Source organism: Leptonychotes weddellii, chromosome 1 (assembly GCF_054177405.1).
Source record: "Leptonychotes weddellii isolate Sample4059 chromosome 1, ASM5417740v2, whole genome shotgun sequence".
Lineage (NCBI taxonomy): Eukaryota > Metazoa > Chordata > Mammalia > Carnivora > Phocidae > Leptonychotes > Leptonychotes weddellii.
This window is the reverse complement of record NC_138369.1, coordinates 19,615,695-19,635,054: the sequence shown is the minus strand read 5'-3', so window position 1 is coordinate 19,635,054 and position 19,360 is coordinate 19,615,695. Positions and strand designations below refer to the sequence as shown.

The 19,360-nt window shown below is 44.0% G+C and overlaps 1 protein-coding gene across 1 annotated transcript in view; it reads right to left on the bottom strand.

Moving 5' to 3' along the window:
* The window catches only part of CACNA2D3 (calcium voltage-gated channel auxiliary subunit alpha2delta 3), an 807,776-nt gene that overhangs the window by 51,221 nt on the left and 737,195 nt on the right, over positions 1–19,360 (bottom strand). The window contains exons 31-33 of the mRNA XM_081805734.1: positions 12,459–12,534; positions 9,741–9,793; positions 8,162–8,217 (exon numbers count right to left, since the gene is read on the bottom strand). Of these exons, the coding sequence (XP_081661860.1) occupies positions 8,162–8,217; positions 9,741–9,793; positions 12,459–12,534 (185 nt within the window). The remainder of the gene's footprint in view (positions 1–8,161; positions 8,218–9,740; positions 9,794–12,458; positions 12,535–19,360) is intronic.

Below are 19,360 nucleotides of genomic sequence, written 5' to 3'. Positions count from 1 at the left end.
GAGGTAAATGAAACATTATATGTTGAATATTTGGTAGAGTACCTGGAACATAATGAGTGCTGAGTAAATGTCAGTTAATAATAATAAATAGTAACAACAGTAATCAATAACAAGAAGAATAACACTAGCATTCTAATGAAGCCATTGTAACATTCAAATGATGATGATGGTAGATACTGTAACAGCGGTTAAGGGTGAAGACTCTGAAGTCAGAGAAGTTTGGAGTATAAATCCTGTGCTTCATTGCTTCTAACTAATCCTCAGTATTCTCTTCTGTAAAATGGAATGCCAATAGTACAGTACTTGTCACAGGACTTGTCACCCATTAACATCTTACCAGTAGGGGGTGCCTGGGTGGCTCAGTCAGTTAAGGATCTGACTCTTGATTTCGGCTCAGGTCATGAACTCAGTGTTTTGAGATGGAGCCCCGCATCGGGCTCCACACTGGGTTGGAACCTGTTCAAGATTCTCTCTCACCCTCTCCCTCTGCCCCTCCCCACTCCTCTAAAAAAAAAACAAAAAAACCCAAAAAACTTACCAGTAGAATGCTCATAGGTTTCCAATACCCAAACTTTGTACAAAGTTTTTGGCTGATGTTTATATGGAAATATAAACATCTATTTATAAATATATAGAATATACAATTTACATTTCCGACTCCAAAACTCGACAGGGTTTTAACAAAATGATGTTTTGACAAAGTCTCAAGTTATATTCCAAATACAGTTGGTTGGATATCAGAAGCACAAGGACATGTTTTGTGACCGTGTGGAGGCTGCCAGCACTAAGTGAGCCCAGGATTACTAAGTGCTAAAGGAGCATTTGGTAACCACCAGATATTTGTTGGGTGATCAGGAAGCCATGTTCCAAGCATGTATATCCTAACATGATTGGTTGTTTTTTTTAATATAGAATTTTCACTGAGCGTTAATTATATTGAGGAAATTGATTGGGGGTTTGGGGTTAACGCATAACACATTGCCATTTTTCTCATCTAAAACAAAAGGAAGTGGATTCAATCAGTTTTTTTATGTACGACATGTGATTTTTCAGAAACTGGTCACTGACATTAGGCATGATGCCCATGCTAACTCCCTGAGTTGTTCTGAATGATGAATAGACCGAGGCAGGTACAGCTCTTAACCAAGGGACACGCGTGCACACTTCCACATACATGCAGGTGTGGACACACACTCAGCCTTCATGAAACACTAGCCGTTGGAGCGTGTCACCACCCACGTGCCAGGAGCTGGGCAAATTACATACATAGCAGCTAAGGGCACAAACTAGGGGTCATGAATCTTGCCGCCGCTGTGGGACAGCCGGTGAGTTCAATCTCTTGGCACCTCCGTGTTCTCCTCTGTAAAATGGGAATAAGAGGGAATAACTTCACACGGGTGAAGGATCAGATGAATTAATGCACGGCAAGTCGCTGGTGCACTGTGAGGTCTCTTGAAGCGAACATGCTTACTACCACACGACTACGGGTTATTGCGCGGAATCCTCAGAAACGGCGGGCCTTTCTGAAGCAGTACTTTCTGGTTAGAAAAGGCCAGTGACTACCGCCCTGACTCCTGGCTCCACTGTAGGGACAGCACGGGCGAGTGTCATGCTCCCAAAGGCCCGGGTCCCCGACCCTGCCTGTCCCTGGTGCCCTGCGGTGCTCGCTCACTGGCAAGTGTTATCAGATGCTTGCTGAATATCTGAATAATTCCCCTGAATGGTGTTTTTCAGGCAATCAAACAGACAAAGGGAATGTAAGCATCTCAGGCCTTCATGACAAATTGCCTGCCTTCAGGGGGAAGGCAAGGTCAGTTTTAGGAGGCCCGGGCCAAACAGCTACAGCACAGAGAGGGGCACGTGATGGAAACAGCACTCGCTTCCAAGTTCTTCTCCAATGTCTCTGATTTTGTCAGAGGATTTTGTTGAGGACATCTTTGTTGGATGCTAGGGAGTTTTTCCCACCTTTCTTTCTTTTTCGTTTTTCTTTCATTTGCTCTTAAACCGCCCCCCCCTTTTTTTTTTATCTGGGGAGGCCACCCATAAAGCTCAGAGCATCTGGCTACAATTTGGTCACACTTTTTATTTTCATGGTTCTTGTGTTCGCACTTGACTCCTTTGTATAGCAAGTGAGAGAGACTTTCCATTCGGGAAACTTCCTTTTAATATTTAAATTATTTGAATTTCAAAAAATGAGTCTGTTAAAATGAAATAAAGATCAAATAAAAAAAAGCCCCAACAACACAGATTATAAGTGGACACAGCACACGCATGCAGATGGCACATAAAATAAGCTCATGATGGTAATGGCTACATTTATTAAGAAATTACTACATGCCAGATGCTGTTCTGCTTTACTTGTATTAATTTATTTAACAGTAAAACATGACAAAATAAAAAAAAAAAATAAACCGTAAGGTGAGAACCATGGTTATCTCTGTTTTGCAGATTAGTGAATGGAGGAGAAAACCGAACGAATTGCCCAGATTCATCCAGTAAGTATGTGGCAGAGCCAAAATTTGAACTCGGGCCGTCTGGCTCCAGCACACATATATTTAACTGCTCTGTGAAGTTCGGCCAATGAGAGAAAGGAAGAAAGGTCTTTGGGGCTGGCTGAGATAGGCAGCACACATGATTTAAATGGGCCTGATAATTGCACCATCTCTAATTGTGATTGTCTGGGCCCAGTTACAATGGAACGAGTCCAGCGCTCTCAATGGTGAGGCTCATTTGGCTCTGATCCTTCCTGGAAATGAAATTCTCGTTCCCTTGACAATTGCAGGGCACCCAGACTGATGTGGCGATAAACCCTCGTTGATTCTGTTTGCAACACGACTAGAGATTGGCTGCAAGCCTCTTGCTGTGCTTTTGGGCCACATGCGAATTATCGTATAAAACCATGGCCACATTTAATCTAAATGACATGGTTTATTATGAAGACCTCTCTTTGTCTGGAGCGCTATGGACAGCACACACATTTGCCAGTCATTACTGCTTCTCTATGCAATTCTGAATCCATAGCTCAGGCTTCCAGCGATCCCCAGAATGCTGGTTGAGCCTTTGGGCACTTACAACGCATTATCTTACAAAGCTGTCCGTACAAGAGGTCATGAAGCTCAGCTAGGCTGATTCCTTATTGTACAGGAAACCGGGGTTCAGAAAGCAGACATGGCCTGCCTTGAGACCCCCAGGAAGAGACTCGCCATGACCATCATTTCCTTAAACAGCAAAAGCACCGTCGCCACCTTCACAGCCAATACTCATAAAGCACCTACTACATGCCAAACACGACATCAGGCCCGTTGCGTGGACGGAGTCCTCACCACCATGCAGTGAGCAAGGCCTGCCGCTTTCCTGTTTTACAGACAAAGAAGCTATGGCCCAGAGAAATTAAGTGGCGCTGCCTGCCCCAGGTCACACTGCCACAAGCTCGGGAGCCCAGACCCGCTTCTGCATGGTCACATCCTGGCACCACCATTCTGGGCCTTCACACTGCTCTACCTTCCGTCCCCATTAGGCCGGCGGTCTCAAGCTGAAGCCATGACCTACCACTCACTCACAGTGAAGCACCCAATGGAGCATCCACACAATTGAATTTCTTTAATTTTCCCTTAGCAACAAATGTCCCTGATGAGAATAACTGACTTGGGTTCACAGTAATTATGGGCAGACAACTGGGAATGAATAGAGTTGCCATTTGAAAAGCTTTCCTCTTCTTTTGTCTCTGTGAATGCACCCCCATTCATACTCGGTGCCAGCAAGCTCCATTCTCTTTGTGCAACTTCGCCAAAATGATACCTTTGTGATAATCAGGCAGAAATGGGCGTCCACAGTCCCCTTCATTAAGGAAATGAAGCAGATAAACAGTGTAATTATGGATTCCATTTTTAGCTAAACAAAGATGTATGTCTCAGTGCAGGGTCTTTATCTAGTGAGGGAATGGTAAAATTAGAATGAAGAAACCTTGCAAGTCAATATTGCTGTGAAACTTTTCTCTCCGTATGCTCTGGGTCTAAGAATTTACATTTTCCTTTAACAAAGATACCCAGCCGATAGCAGCCCCAAGGACGAGTCCATGCACCCCCATTCGAATTCATTTCTCCATCTGTGAAACGGAAAAAGGCAGCCCTGTCCAGCAGAGGCCTATAGGCCCGAATGAGACAATCCACGTACAGAAGCCAGTCCCATACAGGGGTTCCAAGAAGGCGGGCTGCCTTGCTCACTGCCATCTAGCCGAGCTCTTGGCTCATGTCTGAGCCCATCATCTAGTAGCTGTCTGACTCAAGTAGCTCAGAAAGGTTTAGTGACAAATTCCAGCAGCCCCCACCTCTCAGGTATGATGAAATGATCTGAAGATCGTCTGGGCCCACACTCTGGAAATGGAAAAGCACCACACTGGATGTTACCACATCGTGTGGTGACGATACAGTCATTTGCCAAGGTCTCACAGTGTGGCAAAAGGATGACATGACTTGGAATTATCTATTAAGGAACTTTTTAAAAAGCTTCTAAAACATAGCACGGAGAGACGAAGCATCGCCTGATTTCTCTTAGCTGAAATTCTCCTTGCTGCTGGTCCTGGTACAGGGGGAGGAGGGGTGAGGGGATATGAAATTTCAGAATGGGAACCTTCATACATTTCTGTAAGCATCATGAGTGCAAAGACCATATCCTTCTTCCTTTAATTTTTTTTTTAAAGACTTTTATTTATTTATTTATTTGAGAGGGAGTGGGAGAGAAAGCACAAGAGGGGGGAGGGTCAGAGGGAGAAGCAGACTCTTCACTGAGTAGGAAGCTCGATGTGGGACTCGATCCTGGGACTCTGGGATCATGCCCTGAGCTGAAGGCACATGTTTAACCGACTGAGCCACCCAGGCACCCCGTATGCTTCTTCCTTATTCTTCATCCCCTACCCTATGCTCTTCGGTCTACACCAGGGTTTCCCAATAGTGACACTACTGACATTTTGAGTAGGATAATTCTTTGTTGTGAGGGGCTGTGTGTCCTAGGATGTTTAGCAGCATCCCTGGCTTCTACCCACTAGCTGTCAGTAACACCCCCAACCCACCCCCAGTGGTGACAACCAAAAATGTCTCCAAACATTGCAATGACTCCTGGGAGAAAAAATCCTCACCCCCCCATCCCCTCCCACCCCCAGTTGAAAACCACTGGTCTGAGCAAAGATCACAGTGACTGGCACACAACAAAAACTTTTAAACTGATTGTCAAATCTGAAGGACCAGCACAAGAGGGTACACAGATGCCTGCATCAGCAGGTCATGGGGAAGGGAAGCAGGCCCGGGTGAGTAAGAATGGGGGAAATGGGGATGCAGGTTGGCACGAAGAGGTGGGCCATCCTCATGCTCACCTCGGAAGCTCCTCAGCCAGAGGTGGGCAGGCATACGGTTGTGAAGAGGGATGCCAAAAAGCAAACCCTGAAGACGACCAGCCTGCTGCCCTCAGCACTGAATGCACTCCTAAGAGCGTCTCAGTCTCAGGGTCTCAGTCACAAAAGCCACCGCTGCCCAAAGCGTAAGCACCACCCACCAGCTCTGTGCCCTGTCTGCCCGTGGGCTTGGCGTGCACCTCCTAATCCATCTCTCACACCCGCGTTAGGTCCGTGGTTATCTCTGCTGACCAACCGGGAAATCAGAGCCCAGAGAGACCAAGAGACTTGCCCAGGAGCAAGCAGCTAGCCAGCTGCAGAAGAAGGCTGCCTGATTCCAGGCCAGAGCACTTCATCTAGGCAAAACGGCTGCTCCAGCCTCCCAGAGCTTAAAGCCAGATTCGAAGCCCAGGTGACTTGTCCCAAGGGGCTGGGGCTGTGGTGAGAACAGCCCTGTGACCAACTTGCAGTGCATTCTCTTGACCTCCATTGATCTTCCTTCTTCCGTCCCTCCCTTTTAATCTCATCTAAACTTTTCCCTTCCCAATAGTAAACCTGTGGAGAAGCTAGTGGAATAAGGAAAGTAAATAGAACAAGGGAGCAAGCACCCATTTAATAGGTCCTTTCTCAGATCTCACTTCCAAACCATGTGCAGTTTTCATCGAAAGCAGGTTTGTGTTATAGGCAAAATTTTCTTGGGGGACATAATAGTCTTCCCTTCCTAATTCATATTTTGTTCTTTGCTTATTGACTCCCCACTGGCCATACTGATTGCTGACCCTAATTAAATCCATATCCCCCTTCTTCCCCCACCATTGGATGCTTTTCTGGGGTATGTACAGTTCTGTATATTGTTTATTTTGCTATATTACTTAATTTCATGAACGTTTTTGATCTTGTTAAAAAGATCTGTTTTTGAAACAGAATCTTGTTAAAAGGTTTTCTCTGCCTCTCCGTGGATGGGCTGTCATTTATTTTGAATTGTCCCTATTGTTCATCACTTAAAGAGTTATCAGTATTTGCAATCATCAGTTCCTTAGTGATGATCATCCTGTCCTAGAATCCTTTGCTCCTACCCCAGTTTATTTAGATTTCTAGAAGTGGGCTTAGGGACATTCAAAGCAGGTCCTAACCCAACAGGAAGGGGCAAGTATGGAGCTCACATACTAAGGGTCACCAGGACAGTGTGAGTGTGTGAGTGTGAGAGAGAACAGGGCACACAGATGCTGTTTCCCTGGGCTCTCAGCTTCTCAGGATTGGGCCGACCCCAAACACGCTTGGATTAGGTTCACTGTAATCAGAGGCCATCCGGTGCAGCTGTGTACCCATATACACCTCTCTGTAGGTGTCCTTCCATGTCATACTCTAACAAGAAATGAGGGAGCTCCTGAATTTAGGCAACAGAGGCCTATTTGTAAATTATAATGCTATGATGAGAGTGGCTATAAAGGTCATACCCGGCATAAGAATTGTTAGGGTATTCAGTAAGTGAAGACTGAGCACCTACAGTACAGTTCACTGAGCACCAGTTAGGTGCTAAGGGATAACAGCGGTCATAAGGCATAGCTCTTGCCATCAAGAAATTCAGGCGTGAAGCCAACAAAGTGAGACAATGATGGTGCAGAAGAGCTGGGGAAATAAATATGTGAGCTGACTGGGATGGAAGCAAGAAGGAAATGCTGCTAACTCTTCCTGGAAGAATGGAGGGAATCCTGCCCGACTGGGATCTTAAGGGACGGAAGAGGAAACGTCAGATCGAAATATAGCCAGCCCCTAGGGAAGGCTGCAACATTGTTAATCTACCTCTTTGAAAAAGACAGATAATTAAAAAATAATAACAATAAACATGGTAGCTGTCTAGCGTACTGCTAGTTCCTGTCATCCCAGGTAAGAAAATGAGCAAGAATGAATGCACGCAGGAAAAGAAAGAGCAGAGCGTTATCTGAGAAGCAGCGTGTGATGGAGCAGGTGGGGCAGATGGCTGCGAGACCGCCCTCATGAAAGAGTACCAGCTTCGTAGGGCCTCGGGACTTGATTAGTCATCATTGTGGTCAACAGTGTCAACGCTGGTATCGGAAGTTAATTACAGTTGTCATTTTTTGAGGGCTCATTATGTTCCAGTCACCATGCTCAGCATATAGTATGATGTATCATTAAACACATACACGACAGGAGGTAAATAATATTTATTATGTCTCCCAGTTTGCTTACTATGGGGAAACTGAGTCTTGAAGAGATCAGCTAACTTGCCAAAGGCAAACCTTGGAGCCAGGGCTGAAATCCCTACTCATCTAACTGCAACTCACACCTCTGAGAGTTTCTACTAATTACTGCTCAAATCGCTGAAGGCTTTTGAGTGGGGAGAGTAATATGATTAAATTTATATTTTAGGAGGATAATTATAAAAAAAAAATGATCAAACAAAAAACCAGAGTGGTTATCCATATTCACTCAAGTTTGAAAAAGGCAATGCGTCTCCCTTCGATTTTAAGCACTGCCCACAAGCTTGTTGAAGAATTCACGGGTGCAACGTTATGACCTCAAAGTCTTACTTAAGGAAATGGGTCAAAGTGTGCATTCAACGTGGGCAGAATGAAACCTGTGGAATTTCTGGTCAGACGGGACAGCGCTGTAGTCAGCACAGATGCTGATGGAGCTGAAAAATCATCACTTTGTCCCGGGCAGTTGTGCGTGAGCCCATCCTTGATGAAAAGTAGCCAGTGAACCCTGGGTTTATCACTCTGAGCTGAGAAATGGGAACTAGCTGCTGCTTACCTTTAGCTGTCATATCTGAGTGCCACCAACTGCAGAGGTTAAATTCCACCAGGAACCTAAGCAGGGGATGCAAAAGCCCAGGGTTATTTGGTTATCTGCCCCCTGAATGGGACAGCGACATTCTGTTATTCAGCATCGCTCACTGCATTTGAAACAGTAACATGATTGGAAGGTACCAGTACGGTTGGTTCTGTGACCACGGAATTTTCACTGGGCTTTATCTTACTTGTGAAAGGCTATTTGATCACCAATGCCAGCCAAACCCTGAAATCGGGTTTCCCTAGACTCAAGGACTCTGTGGAGAAATAACCTGCTTGTAGGCAGAAATGGTTTTCCAGTTATAGGCTGAGTCTATATAGTAAAAAGTCAATTTCCAAAGGGCTTCCTCTGCCTTCGTGCACAGATACAAATAGCATATTCTCTGCCTAGACTATGATCTGCAGTAATAAAGGATGCTTTCCAGATTTATACTGCAATGCAAACCTGTTCAGCCCTGTGTGTGTGTGTGTGTGTGTGTGTGTGTGTGTGTGTGTAGGCATAGATGGAACAAACTTTTCTTGATGAAATTATGCCACAATGCAACTTCAAAAAAAAAAATCAGAATTTCCCAATTGTTAGTAAAAAATGCAAAAGTAATATAAACCATCCTCCAAATGAATAGAGATAGATCAAAATTCCATCATTTCTCTTTTAGGCTCATGACTGCTTCCTGCAGCAGCTCACTATCAATCAAAATCTCCCTATTGTCTGTTACTGTATTTTCTGCCTCTTGTGTACATAAGAGAAATGAATTTCAATTTATAATGTTGTTAAATTAATATAGGTTACATTAAAGCAATGAAGAAGACAATGGCTGTTCGTCAAATGGTAATAAATCTGCCTCAAACACTCAGAAGTGGACCCACGGTGGGCAAAATCAGAACCTGAGAGTGTGGTGCAGCCTAAACAATCCGGTTTTCATGCTTGTCCATGGAATTCCTCCCTTTCGTGGGATATGGTGTTTCTGTCATGTGTCCAATATCTTTTCTGGGAGTCAAGCCTTTCATCTTTGTGCCATTTCAATCTGACCTAAGTCACAGATGCATCTAGCACCCTCCAAATAGGACTGTAGTTTGACAGGGTAAACAATTAATTCACACCTGAGAAAAGCCCCCAGCCCCTGGCCCACGACTGCACAAGCCCCCTTCCTCCCCACCCTTGCACATGCCAACACATCCAAAGGAGCACAGTGGGCAGCCCTGGCAATTTGTTCTTCTGACCACAGCCCACCCAGGCTGCATTAAAAACAGCCAGACATCTATGTTAAATTTAACACTAACCACAATAAATAAATTTGGTTTGTATATTGCAAGCTGTTAGTCTGCTAAGCAATGACATAAGGGCATAAGCAGTGACCATGAATAACTGAAAGATAATTTTTTGGTCTCAGCTTTCAATATTTCGAGATGTTCAATGAGGTTATCTCAGAGCATTCTGAATCTAATGGTTGTTGAAAACATGAAATGAGGTCTTCCAATTCACTTTATAATACAAAAGAAAAACAATATTACTCTTTAAAAATGAAGCAAATTGTACTTACAAGACAAGTTCTGTCATTATCCATTTTACTGCAGCAAGGAAGGCATTATAAGGCTGAAGAGAAGAATTCAGTTCATTGAAAACAATGCATCACATATGAAATTTGTAGTTTAACTTAAGGCTTTACATAAAGACAATGTTATTCTTCGAGAGAGATTGATATCACCTTAAAAAAACAGTGAAGCTCTAGCTAAAAGAAGAACATGGTTGGATACTGTATCCTAAAACTAACATTTTAAAACTTTGAACTCCCCTGTAGTGAGATGTGATTTACAAGTAAAATAAACATGATCTAATACAGGGGTTATCTCTGGGAGGAAAAAGGAAGTTCAGCGAACAATGTTTAAAACTTTACCCTCCAGGGGCTAATATTTTGCAGCCTAATGCTGAGGGGCTAAAATCATATAACTAATTTCAAATGGTAATTCACAGATCTGCCTCTCAGAAAGGTGATTCCCTGTTCTCCATCACTGTATGTCATTCACTGAAATAAGCACAAGTTGCATATACTTGATTTTAATGTTGCCCATGAGTAATGTAGGATTTAAGCTGCCTTTTCTCACACATACATATTTGGATTTGGAAAAAAAAAATGACAACCATGTAAACATGTGATTTTATCCTTGCAGAAAATCCCCTTCAACTCTATAAAAGAAGGTATTGACAGCTTAATCTTTATTTTAGAATATTTTAATTTAAAAAAGCAGTTGGATTGTTTACTCTGTGATATTTTCTACGTGGATAATTCAATTTCCTGAATTCTGGAAAATAGCAGGTCTCCCCCTCAGTTGGCTCTTTGAATCTACATATGCCAGATATTCCAGTAGTGGATGCACTTGAGAGAGGCGCTGACTTTGGCAAAGGCCTCCCTCCCCCGCCCCCCAGATGGCAGGTCCAGAAAAATCTCAGAACCTTTTGTGGTTGCCTTTACGTTATCAGAGAATTGAAATGCCAAATCCTGGTCTCTGAAGTGATGGATATTTAATCCTACCTTCTGAGCATTTTGATGATAAAGATGAGAACTAGGAATGGGGGAACTATCCAGTTTTAAATAAAACAAAAAAACAATTTATATACCTCTAACCATTCTTGACATTTCCCTTTTCAAGTCAGTAAGTCAGTGAACAAAATAACAATAATAACAGTCTACTGGGGTTATTCTCAGCCCACACAGATTTCAGACTGGATCTCTTGCTCTGATTTAATTGAGTGTGTCAACATCATTCCCTCAATCACAGGGCCCTCAGGATTAGGATCAGATAAGGCTGTGAACTATTAACCATTTCCTAAAACCGAATGCTACCTGCAGTCCGGTGGTTCTGCCATTATATTTCTTATTGCTTGGAAAAGAACCATCTTTCTTTCAAAAAGACCCTGGTGGTCAGACCCTGGGACAGTTCTGTGCCTTTGTACCTGCCAGGATGGGTAGTGACATTTCAGGGGTCCTTGGTAGTGTGGGTCCTTGGGAGGAGGGAATGAATAGAGGAATTAGGGTGGCTCTGGAGTTGGGGAGGGGCAGGCACAGGGGCAGCTCCCTCGGGGGCAGGGGTTTGGGTGGGAGGGTAGGAAGGGCACTCAAGCATTCTGTGCCAGACACTGGTTCAATGTATGGGTACACAAAGGGATTATGTAAATACAGGATTAAAAATTTAAATGCACATTATCATTCTGAAGGGTAAAGCCATTGAGCTTTTAAGCCTAATGATGAAAACATATCTTGGGAACGTTTTAAGTCTAGAAATATTTATGCTAAGTCTAGGGAATTTGGATTTGGAAAGGCATGTTGATTCTCACTAAAAAGCGGTATTTTTCAAAACATTCAACTTTCAGTTCCTAGTTGCCTTTCAGAAATTTTCCAGCTCCAAATCATTTCTTGCTCCCTCAGTGGAGGAGAACCACGTTAAATAGTTGGCTTTTAAATAATTTCCTTGCAAGATCTTACATCTGCAAATGAGAAGGTGTGTGTTTATATTTTAAAAATGAAAATGGCTCATAAATTTTGTGTTTCAAACAAGATTTTAGGTTAATTTTTGGAATTTACAAAATGATAATGTGCAAAGATTATATTTATTATATACACATGCGGGGTTATGTCGAAGTATACTGTAACTGTTTTTCCTGTGTTTTCAGGTGATGGGTAGCCAAACTTACATTGCTTATACATTGTCAATTATGTTTTTTAACTGGGAGTAAATTATGATAGTTAATTTCTGGCAGTCTGAAAGCCTGTTTCTAATGACACACTATCTATGTTGATTGGTTCTCCACTGTGACATCATGGCTGGAACCAGCTCCGGCGAAAATGATACACTGAAGCTCAGCAGCATCCTGATTAGGGTAGAGAATCTATGAGCAAAATGTGAATTTGTTCACAGGCTAATAGGTGTCTTACAAATCAAAGGGGAGATTTCTGATGAACCAACTCAAATTGTCTTTTATATGAGAATGAGAGAATCTCCAAAACTTCTTCCCTTTTCTATCCATCAAAAGGGGGCACATTTGTCCATCAAAGATGTCAGACCCACTTGTCATTCATACAATCAATGGATTTGGGTTTGAATGGAAGTGGTTTTTCTTAACCAGTAAAATTAAGAGACACTTTAAAACATTCATGGTTTCAAAAAAGATAAACTTGATTACTCCAAAGATAAAGATATGCTCACACTCAGAAACAGATAGACACATGCCCCTGTTTTTTGGGTGACTGCACTGTACTTACATCCAATAGCCCTCTGGCGCCGTCACTGCTGTCCTTGTTGGCCCTGCACATGGCTTGATAGTCATAAAGGGTAATTCTATAGGAAAGAATAGAAAGGAGGGTCACTAAATGGGAAGCTACGTGTGAACCAGCATGGTGAACGGTCACCACACCACCACCAAGTGCAGCAGTGACAAACACAAATAAATGCAGGCCTAATAAAGATGACAAATGAGGAACATGCAAAGTCTAGAACTGGAGTCACGGACAGGTCACACTTGGAAACTGAAGAGCAAAGGGAGTAAAGGTATTGGGATTAGATGAGGAGACAGGGTTGAGAAACCCCCCAGCTTGATGAAACAATCATTTTGGTTTAAACAAGGTTGATTTGCATGGACGCGGATACTCCAGAGGGACGTTGCTGTTCTGAAGTGGATTCTGGGCCCTGGAGGGAATCCACTTGGGCCATGTCTCCAGGGTGGAGGAGAGCTGGGAGGGGCCATTTTGAGTTCAGAATTGGCAGGATCCTCTGTCTCTCTCAAGCACCTGGACCAAGATAAGTCTGGCACTTTGACAATTTTTTGGAAACCATTTGGCTCATCTGTTGTAATCCCCACTCCCAACTACCACCACCATAACAGTGACTATATTTTTGCTTTTGAAAACAGTACCATTTTTGAAACAAGAATATGGATATTTTTTTTCCTCCACTGATGATGAAAGTATAGCTCTCATTTCCAATTACGACCTTTACTCAATTGCCAAGACATTTCATTTTATAATTGTTCCAGATATTTTAATTCCTCATCAACAACTTTACAGAGAATAGAGAATGGCGGTTTCTGGTAGCCACTTAAAGGTTCGAGAAGGAGCAAACATCTTATCCCAAAGGCAACATGTCTTCCATCCTCCTACCAGCTCCCCTTCCCGCTACTCTGGTACCCCAAAAAAGAGACACTTGAAGTCTGGCCTGAATTACATAACTGCCAGATGACATGTTAATACTGCAACACATGAACTTCTAAATAACTGCAAGGAATTCTCCCAGAAGGGATTCCTTTCTAGAATAATACAGTGCTTAACCTGGAGCATATTTAATGTTGGGCTGCGAATGGACACTAGAATAAAAGTTCCATGCAGCAGGACAGGTGTTGGACCCCGAGCACTAGCCCAGCACCCAACATGGAGAAGGCATTCGGCTTCCAAAAGTTGAAGGCATGAATGATTGCCTGATTGCCTGAGTCTTGAAGAGATGATGTCACAACTAGATAGAAGAGGTCAAATTCAAACTATGGGATGAAGACCTCCTCTTCTGGACAATATGCTAGAAGCATCACACAAACGGATTAAACAGAGAACCATCTATGGCACCAAGTAGAAAACTGACCATGCTTGACCAAATCAAGATGGAAACGGGCTCCTGACCAGCACCACAAAGGTGTCTGGTAGCAGAGCCCAGGAGGGCCCCAGTGGTCACACAATCTCCCAGCAAATCCCCAAAGCCTCTCCCTCATCCAGAACATTTCTTCTAGTCTTGTTCACTGTCCTCTGGCTTTTTTCTTTACAGCAGATGCCAGAAGAATCTGAGTTTATTGAGACAGAAATGAAGCCCATGAACCAGCCAAGCATCTGGCTCAGGGAAGTCCCTGAACAAATTTCCAGTGAAATGTTCATCATTGGCATAGCCCTGATGCTACCCCCAACCATGGAACCAACTGCAGACCACAAGGGACAACTCTATTCAGTCTCTCACTGCCCCACTATGCCATAGTCCCCACCTCATCCAGGGGATTTCTGTAGGTGCCCCTGAAAGGGCTTTCTAGGACTTGGCAAGAATTATGATTGGCTTCATCCTTTTCATACTGCTCAACTCTGTCCCTACAGCTGGAACTTGGGCCAGAGTGTGGTGAGAGGCAGCATGGGTTGAATGGAACATGCCTGCGCTTGGAGTCTTGTAGACGTGGATACAGTATGGCCTCGGTTTGAAAGGTTATTATCCGGGTGCCATTATCCAGGGTGCAGTCTTTTTTTTTTTTTAATTTTAAGATTTTATTTATTTATTTATTTGAGAGAGAGAGAGCATGCACGAGCAGGGGGAGGGGCAGGGGCAGAGGAAGAGGGAGCGTGGAGCCCGACGCGGGGCTCAATCCTGGGACCCTGGGATCATGACCTGAGCCGAAGTCAGATGCTTTACCAACTGAGACACCCAGGTGCCCCTCCAAGGTGCAATCTTGAGCAAGATGCTAACCCTCTTCTGAGGCTTCATTTTCTCCCTTGTAAAATGACTCACAAAGATGTCCCGAGATTTAAATAATCAGACATGTGGAAATACACTGAAATATACTATGTAGCATGCTAACTTTGTTATGATCCTTACAACAGAAGGCCTCATTTTGTTCTTTGTTGGAGTTTGGGATCTTAAAGCTACCCCATTCCCAAGGGCTCAAGTGACTGGCCGTATGGCCTAGTGGTTAAAGCAACAGCTTCGAAGTCAGTAACACCTGAGCTTCATCCTAACTCGTCCACTTATTACAGTGGTTTTGTTTGTTTTGTTTTGTTTTACTCTTTGGGTGCTCAGTTTCCTCTGTAAAATGGTGAGAAAAGTGGCTACCTTATCGGGAGGATTATGGGATGACCTGAGGTTATATACGTATTGCATTTAGCACAGGATCCGGTATGGAGGAAGCATTCAGCAGAAGGCAAGGCTGCAGCAGCTGTTATAATTTATTAGTCTGGTTTTCATTGCCATTATTAATTAATGGGGGTGGTGTTTAATGCAATGGGAATTGACTCAGGCTTTACCCAGATGGCTGGAGGATGGACAGGCCTCCCGATTTTCTTAGCTCGTTGGCACATACAATGCAGCGTAAAATTTGCACCTGTTACTAAGGTACAAGACACCTTCAGGAGTCACACCAGGGTTATCGAGACATGACGGGAACTTCTGTCCGTGGGCTTCATAGCTGAGGACCATGATAACAATAGCTCATGTCTACTGAGCTCTATTTAGCAACCGTGAGCAAGGTACTTTTGGAAGCATATCCCTACAAGATAGATTCTAATCATCCCCATTTCACAGAGGGCCAAACCAAGTCTCAGCCAGCCTCAGTAGTGTGTCCGAGTTCACACCCCTAACAAGTAGCAGAGGCAGAATTAGATGGGGGTCAAGCTAAATCCCCTTCACTCTGCCTTCTGCTTAGGAGTAGGCTCTGACAGATTCTGGGAAATGCTTAGAATTCTGCCCCGTGCCCTATCCCAGTCTCATTGGAATGTCACAGAAAACGCTACCCAAGATAAGGCCTCGTAGCCAAAGTCCAGAATCAGCTTTCAAGTCTGTGGTCAGTGGGCCAGGAGGGACCAACTGGCCGGGCTAGCGAGAGCCCCTCAAGAGCCACCCTCCCAGGAAGCTCGGGATTCTCCTGGGATCATTTTCAAAGGCTCTCCTTTACATGGTGAGGCCAAACTCAATGGCTGTGGGGCAGCCTCGGGGCCAGGGATCCAGCCTTTCATTTCCCAAGAAGTTTTCCCGATCCGATTGCCATTGAGGAGGTTACAGAACAAGCCTCCCCTGTCTTCTCCATGCTTAGACAGCTTTAACTAGATGTTGCAGAAAGAGAGACTTCCAGATTATTACCCTTTTTGAAGTGATTTTGTTACTGTTTTAAATAACTCCATTTTGTGGCTACCTGTATCCTGTTTGGCTGATTATAGTTAAAGAACATGATAATTGCCCGCTTTCATTCGGCTCTAAAATAAGCCCCGAGCTGCATGCCCAGCCCAAGACTGGTGCTGCCCCGCTGCACTCAGCAGCGGGAGTTTATTCTTATTACAGATAACATGCCTTAATCTCCATGACATCCCCACCAGGCCACTTCAGCCGCAGGCTACAGCTGAGACCTTATCATTAGCATCTCTGTGCTCCCTAGACTGGTCTCTTTGAAACTCTGACGGAAGGCAGATACGGTGTCTGAAGAAGAAACTCAAAGTGCTGCAGAGAAAACATAGACAGCCCTGTGTGCCCCGTGGATGACAGGCCCATGACACTGGGACCTGCTGAAAGCGATTTTGCTGATTCTGCTCTTTTCCAACGAGACAAAAATCACGACCAAGAAAAATATTTCTTCTAAGAACTAGAAAGTTCAATCTCAAAGGCATGCACTCAGCTAATTTTGACTTGTGAGGAACTGCAGGGACCAGCATTTATTAAACACCTACTGTGTGCCCAGGAGGCCAGGTCCTTTACCTGCAATGACTCACTGAATGAGGTCTGGCTAAACAATTTGCCTAAAAACCAATCTTGAAACAGCTTAGTATTTGCAAATACAGTCCTAAAAACAGGGTAGGGAGGCATTTGACATAGAAACTCACCATGGGACATATTTAAGCGTTTTTGAATCTACAAGTATGAGAAGTAAAGTGACTCACTAGGGTAGCATGTGAAAATATGTATTCTTTGTCGAGCCTTAAAATGTGTTCTCTGGGGCAGCTTTCAACTTGCAAGTGATAGGACAGGGCACGGGAACACAGAAAATTCTTAATAAGGCCACTGTCATGATGGGAAGGCTTACTCGTTCTTACATCTCAGAAAACCAAGAGGGGGGAAAAGCTCAATCTGTTGATCTGAGTGTTAACAGAAAATCCAAAAGGTGCTGTCCCCTCTCTCTTTTTCACACTGGTGGCCCATGTCATCCCAGAGCAACTTCTTACAGAGACTGCACCACTCTTCAAGGTCAGCCCAGCACATGGAACACAGCAGAGGTGCTCAATTTACATGACCCTGGCCCTGCCACCTTTGAACCCCTGCCTGGGAATCCCTGGCACAAACCTAGTGAATGAGCACCCAGCATTAGCAGAGAAGAAGCGCCATGTGGCCGCACACAGGGTCCTGGGGCCACCGGGGTCCACTGCAGAACCCTGAGGAGCGAGCCATGGGGAAAAGCCTCCCTCGTCCTATACATGAAGCACCAAATGCTTTTCATCAGCACGTGCTGATAATATAAAACAAAGCAAAGTTTCAGAGAGTGGTCATGTCAGCATCTCACCCAGGTAATAAAAGTAGTAACAATAAGAAAGAATCAGTTGCTTGGCGCCAGCATGCAAGCATTAGCTCTTGTGTCCGGGGCATGGTTACATGTTAAAGGAAAAGAAACAGGCTCAGAAGGTGAAAGCACTGCTCCAAGCTTATTGCAGCTCTAAGTGGACCAGCTGTTTCCATCCTGAGGCAAAGGATAATATACATGCGTGGGGGTAAGAGCACCTAGCTGGCAGCCTGTTTGTCCGTTCACCTGCCCCTTCCATGAAAATTAGCTGAACTGAAGGGGAAAATGGAATCTTGATCAATGCCACATAGAAAAGATTAAATTTCTTTTGCCTCTTTGAGTAAGAACTGGAAGGAAACAGCAGAATTCTCCTTGGGGAAGGAGTTCATGCAAAACCCATTTGAGGCAAGAAACCTGGATGCTGGGGGAGCTTCCTTGGGCTCTGCCAAGTTCACGTCTACATTTCCCAGCACCGCACCACGACGATGCCTGTGCCGGGCTCAGCACGCTGCAGGGCATGTAACTGAGGCTCGGCGTGTCAGTACCTAGGGATGTTAGTGTTGGTGCCATTATTGCTGTCGGTCACCCCCACAAATGTTATTGAGTGTCCCTGCTTGTGCTGCTTGGGGTCCAGCATCGTGGACAGATGGGTTAGTTGGTGGCTGTGACCATTTGTGTTCAGGACTGCACTGGGCAGGTGGGGTGTGGGGGGATCTAGGAGTTGTGAACACAGCCTCATCTCTGGAAGACTGTCCAAGTGGATATCACAGGAAATCAGATGGAATATTTAGAGGACCTGTGTGATCTGAAGTAAACAGTTATGCTGGATATGGCAGAGACTATCATAGTCTCCCAAAGTCCATTTTCCTCTTTTGCCAATCTGAACCCTGACTTTTTATATGCACATTTCCCAGGTTCATTTGTAGCTAGGTGAGGCCATGTGATGAAGCAGAAGTATTGTATGGGACTAAATACTTGAATAAATAAACCATATTTTACTTTAATAAATGAATACAATTACTTATTAAAATAAATTTCAATCAAGAAATTTTACTTGGACTTTTGGACCTCTCTGAATCCTCCTTCTGCCAGCCTAGACTGCAGATGTGATGGCTGGAACTAAGCAGCTATCTTGGACCATGAAGTAACCTTGAATTTAAATGCCAACAGAGGAAGGTAGAGAAAAAAAGATGTGGTCATGGGTCCATGATGACAACAAATTTGTATTTTCAGACTTCCTTCACATAAAAGAGAAAAAGACTCCTATGTTCTTTAGCCCCTTGTTATTCTGGAATTTATTACTTCTAGTAAAACTAACTACTAACTGATATATTGAACTCAAAGTTTGATTGAGAAACTTTGACAATCTCCTGAAGCCAAATAAGCATAAATGTGAACAAATATCTCTGTAAGAAATACTTCAGTCTACTCCAACTAGGGGAGAAGATGAGTGGGGATTGGATAAATATGGTCTGCAATCTAGGATCTGAGAGACATCAGTGCAAATTGCATCTCCCCCACTCACTACTGTGGGTGAACTTGGACAAGACACTCAGATGCTCAGAGCCTCCATGTCCAGGTCCTCCTTTGTCAAGTGGATATAATGGTGGTAATTATGTCACAGAGTTGTTATGGGGATTCATGAAGGTAATACACGTAAACTACTTGCAATGATGGCGAGCCTGTACTCAGTATTTAATAAAGGAGGCATGCTGCTATTATGATGAAGAGGAGGAGGGCAGCGATTCTTACTGTTGTCATTGGGGATGCTCAAGCAGCAGCTTTAGGATTTTAAAGAGCGGTGCACTGGAATCTTCATGTCTCTCTGCATTCCAGAAAGTTTGGCTCAGAAACCCACTTGTTCAAGCCAATCTGTCTTCTTGT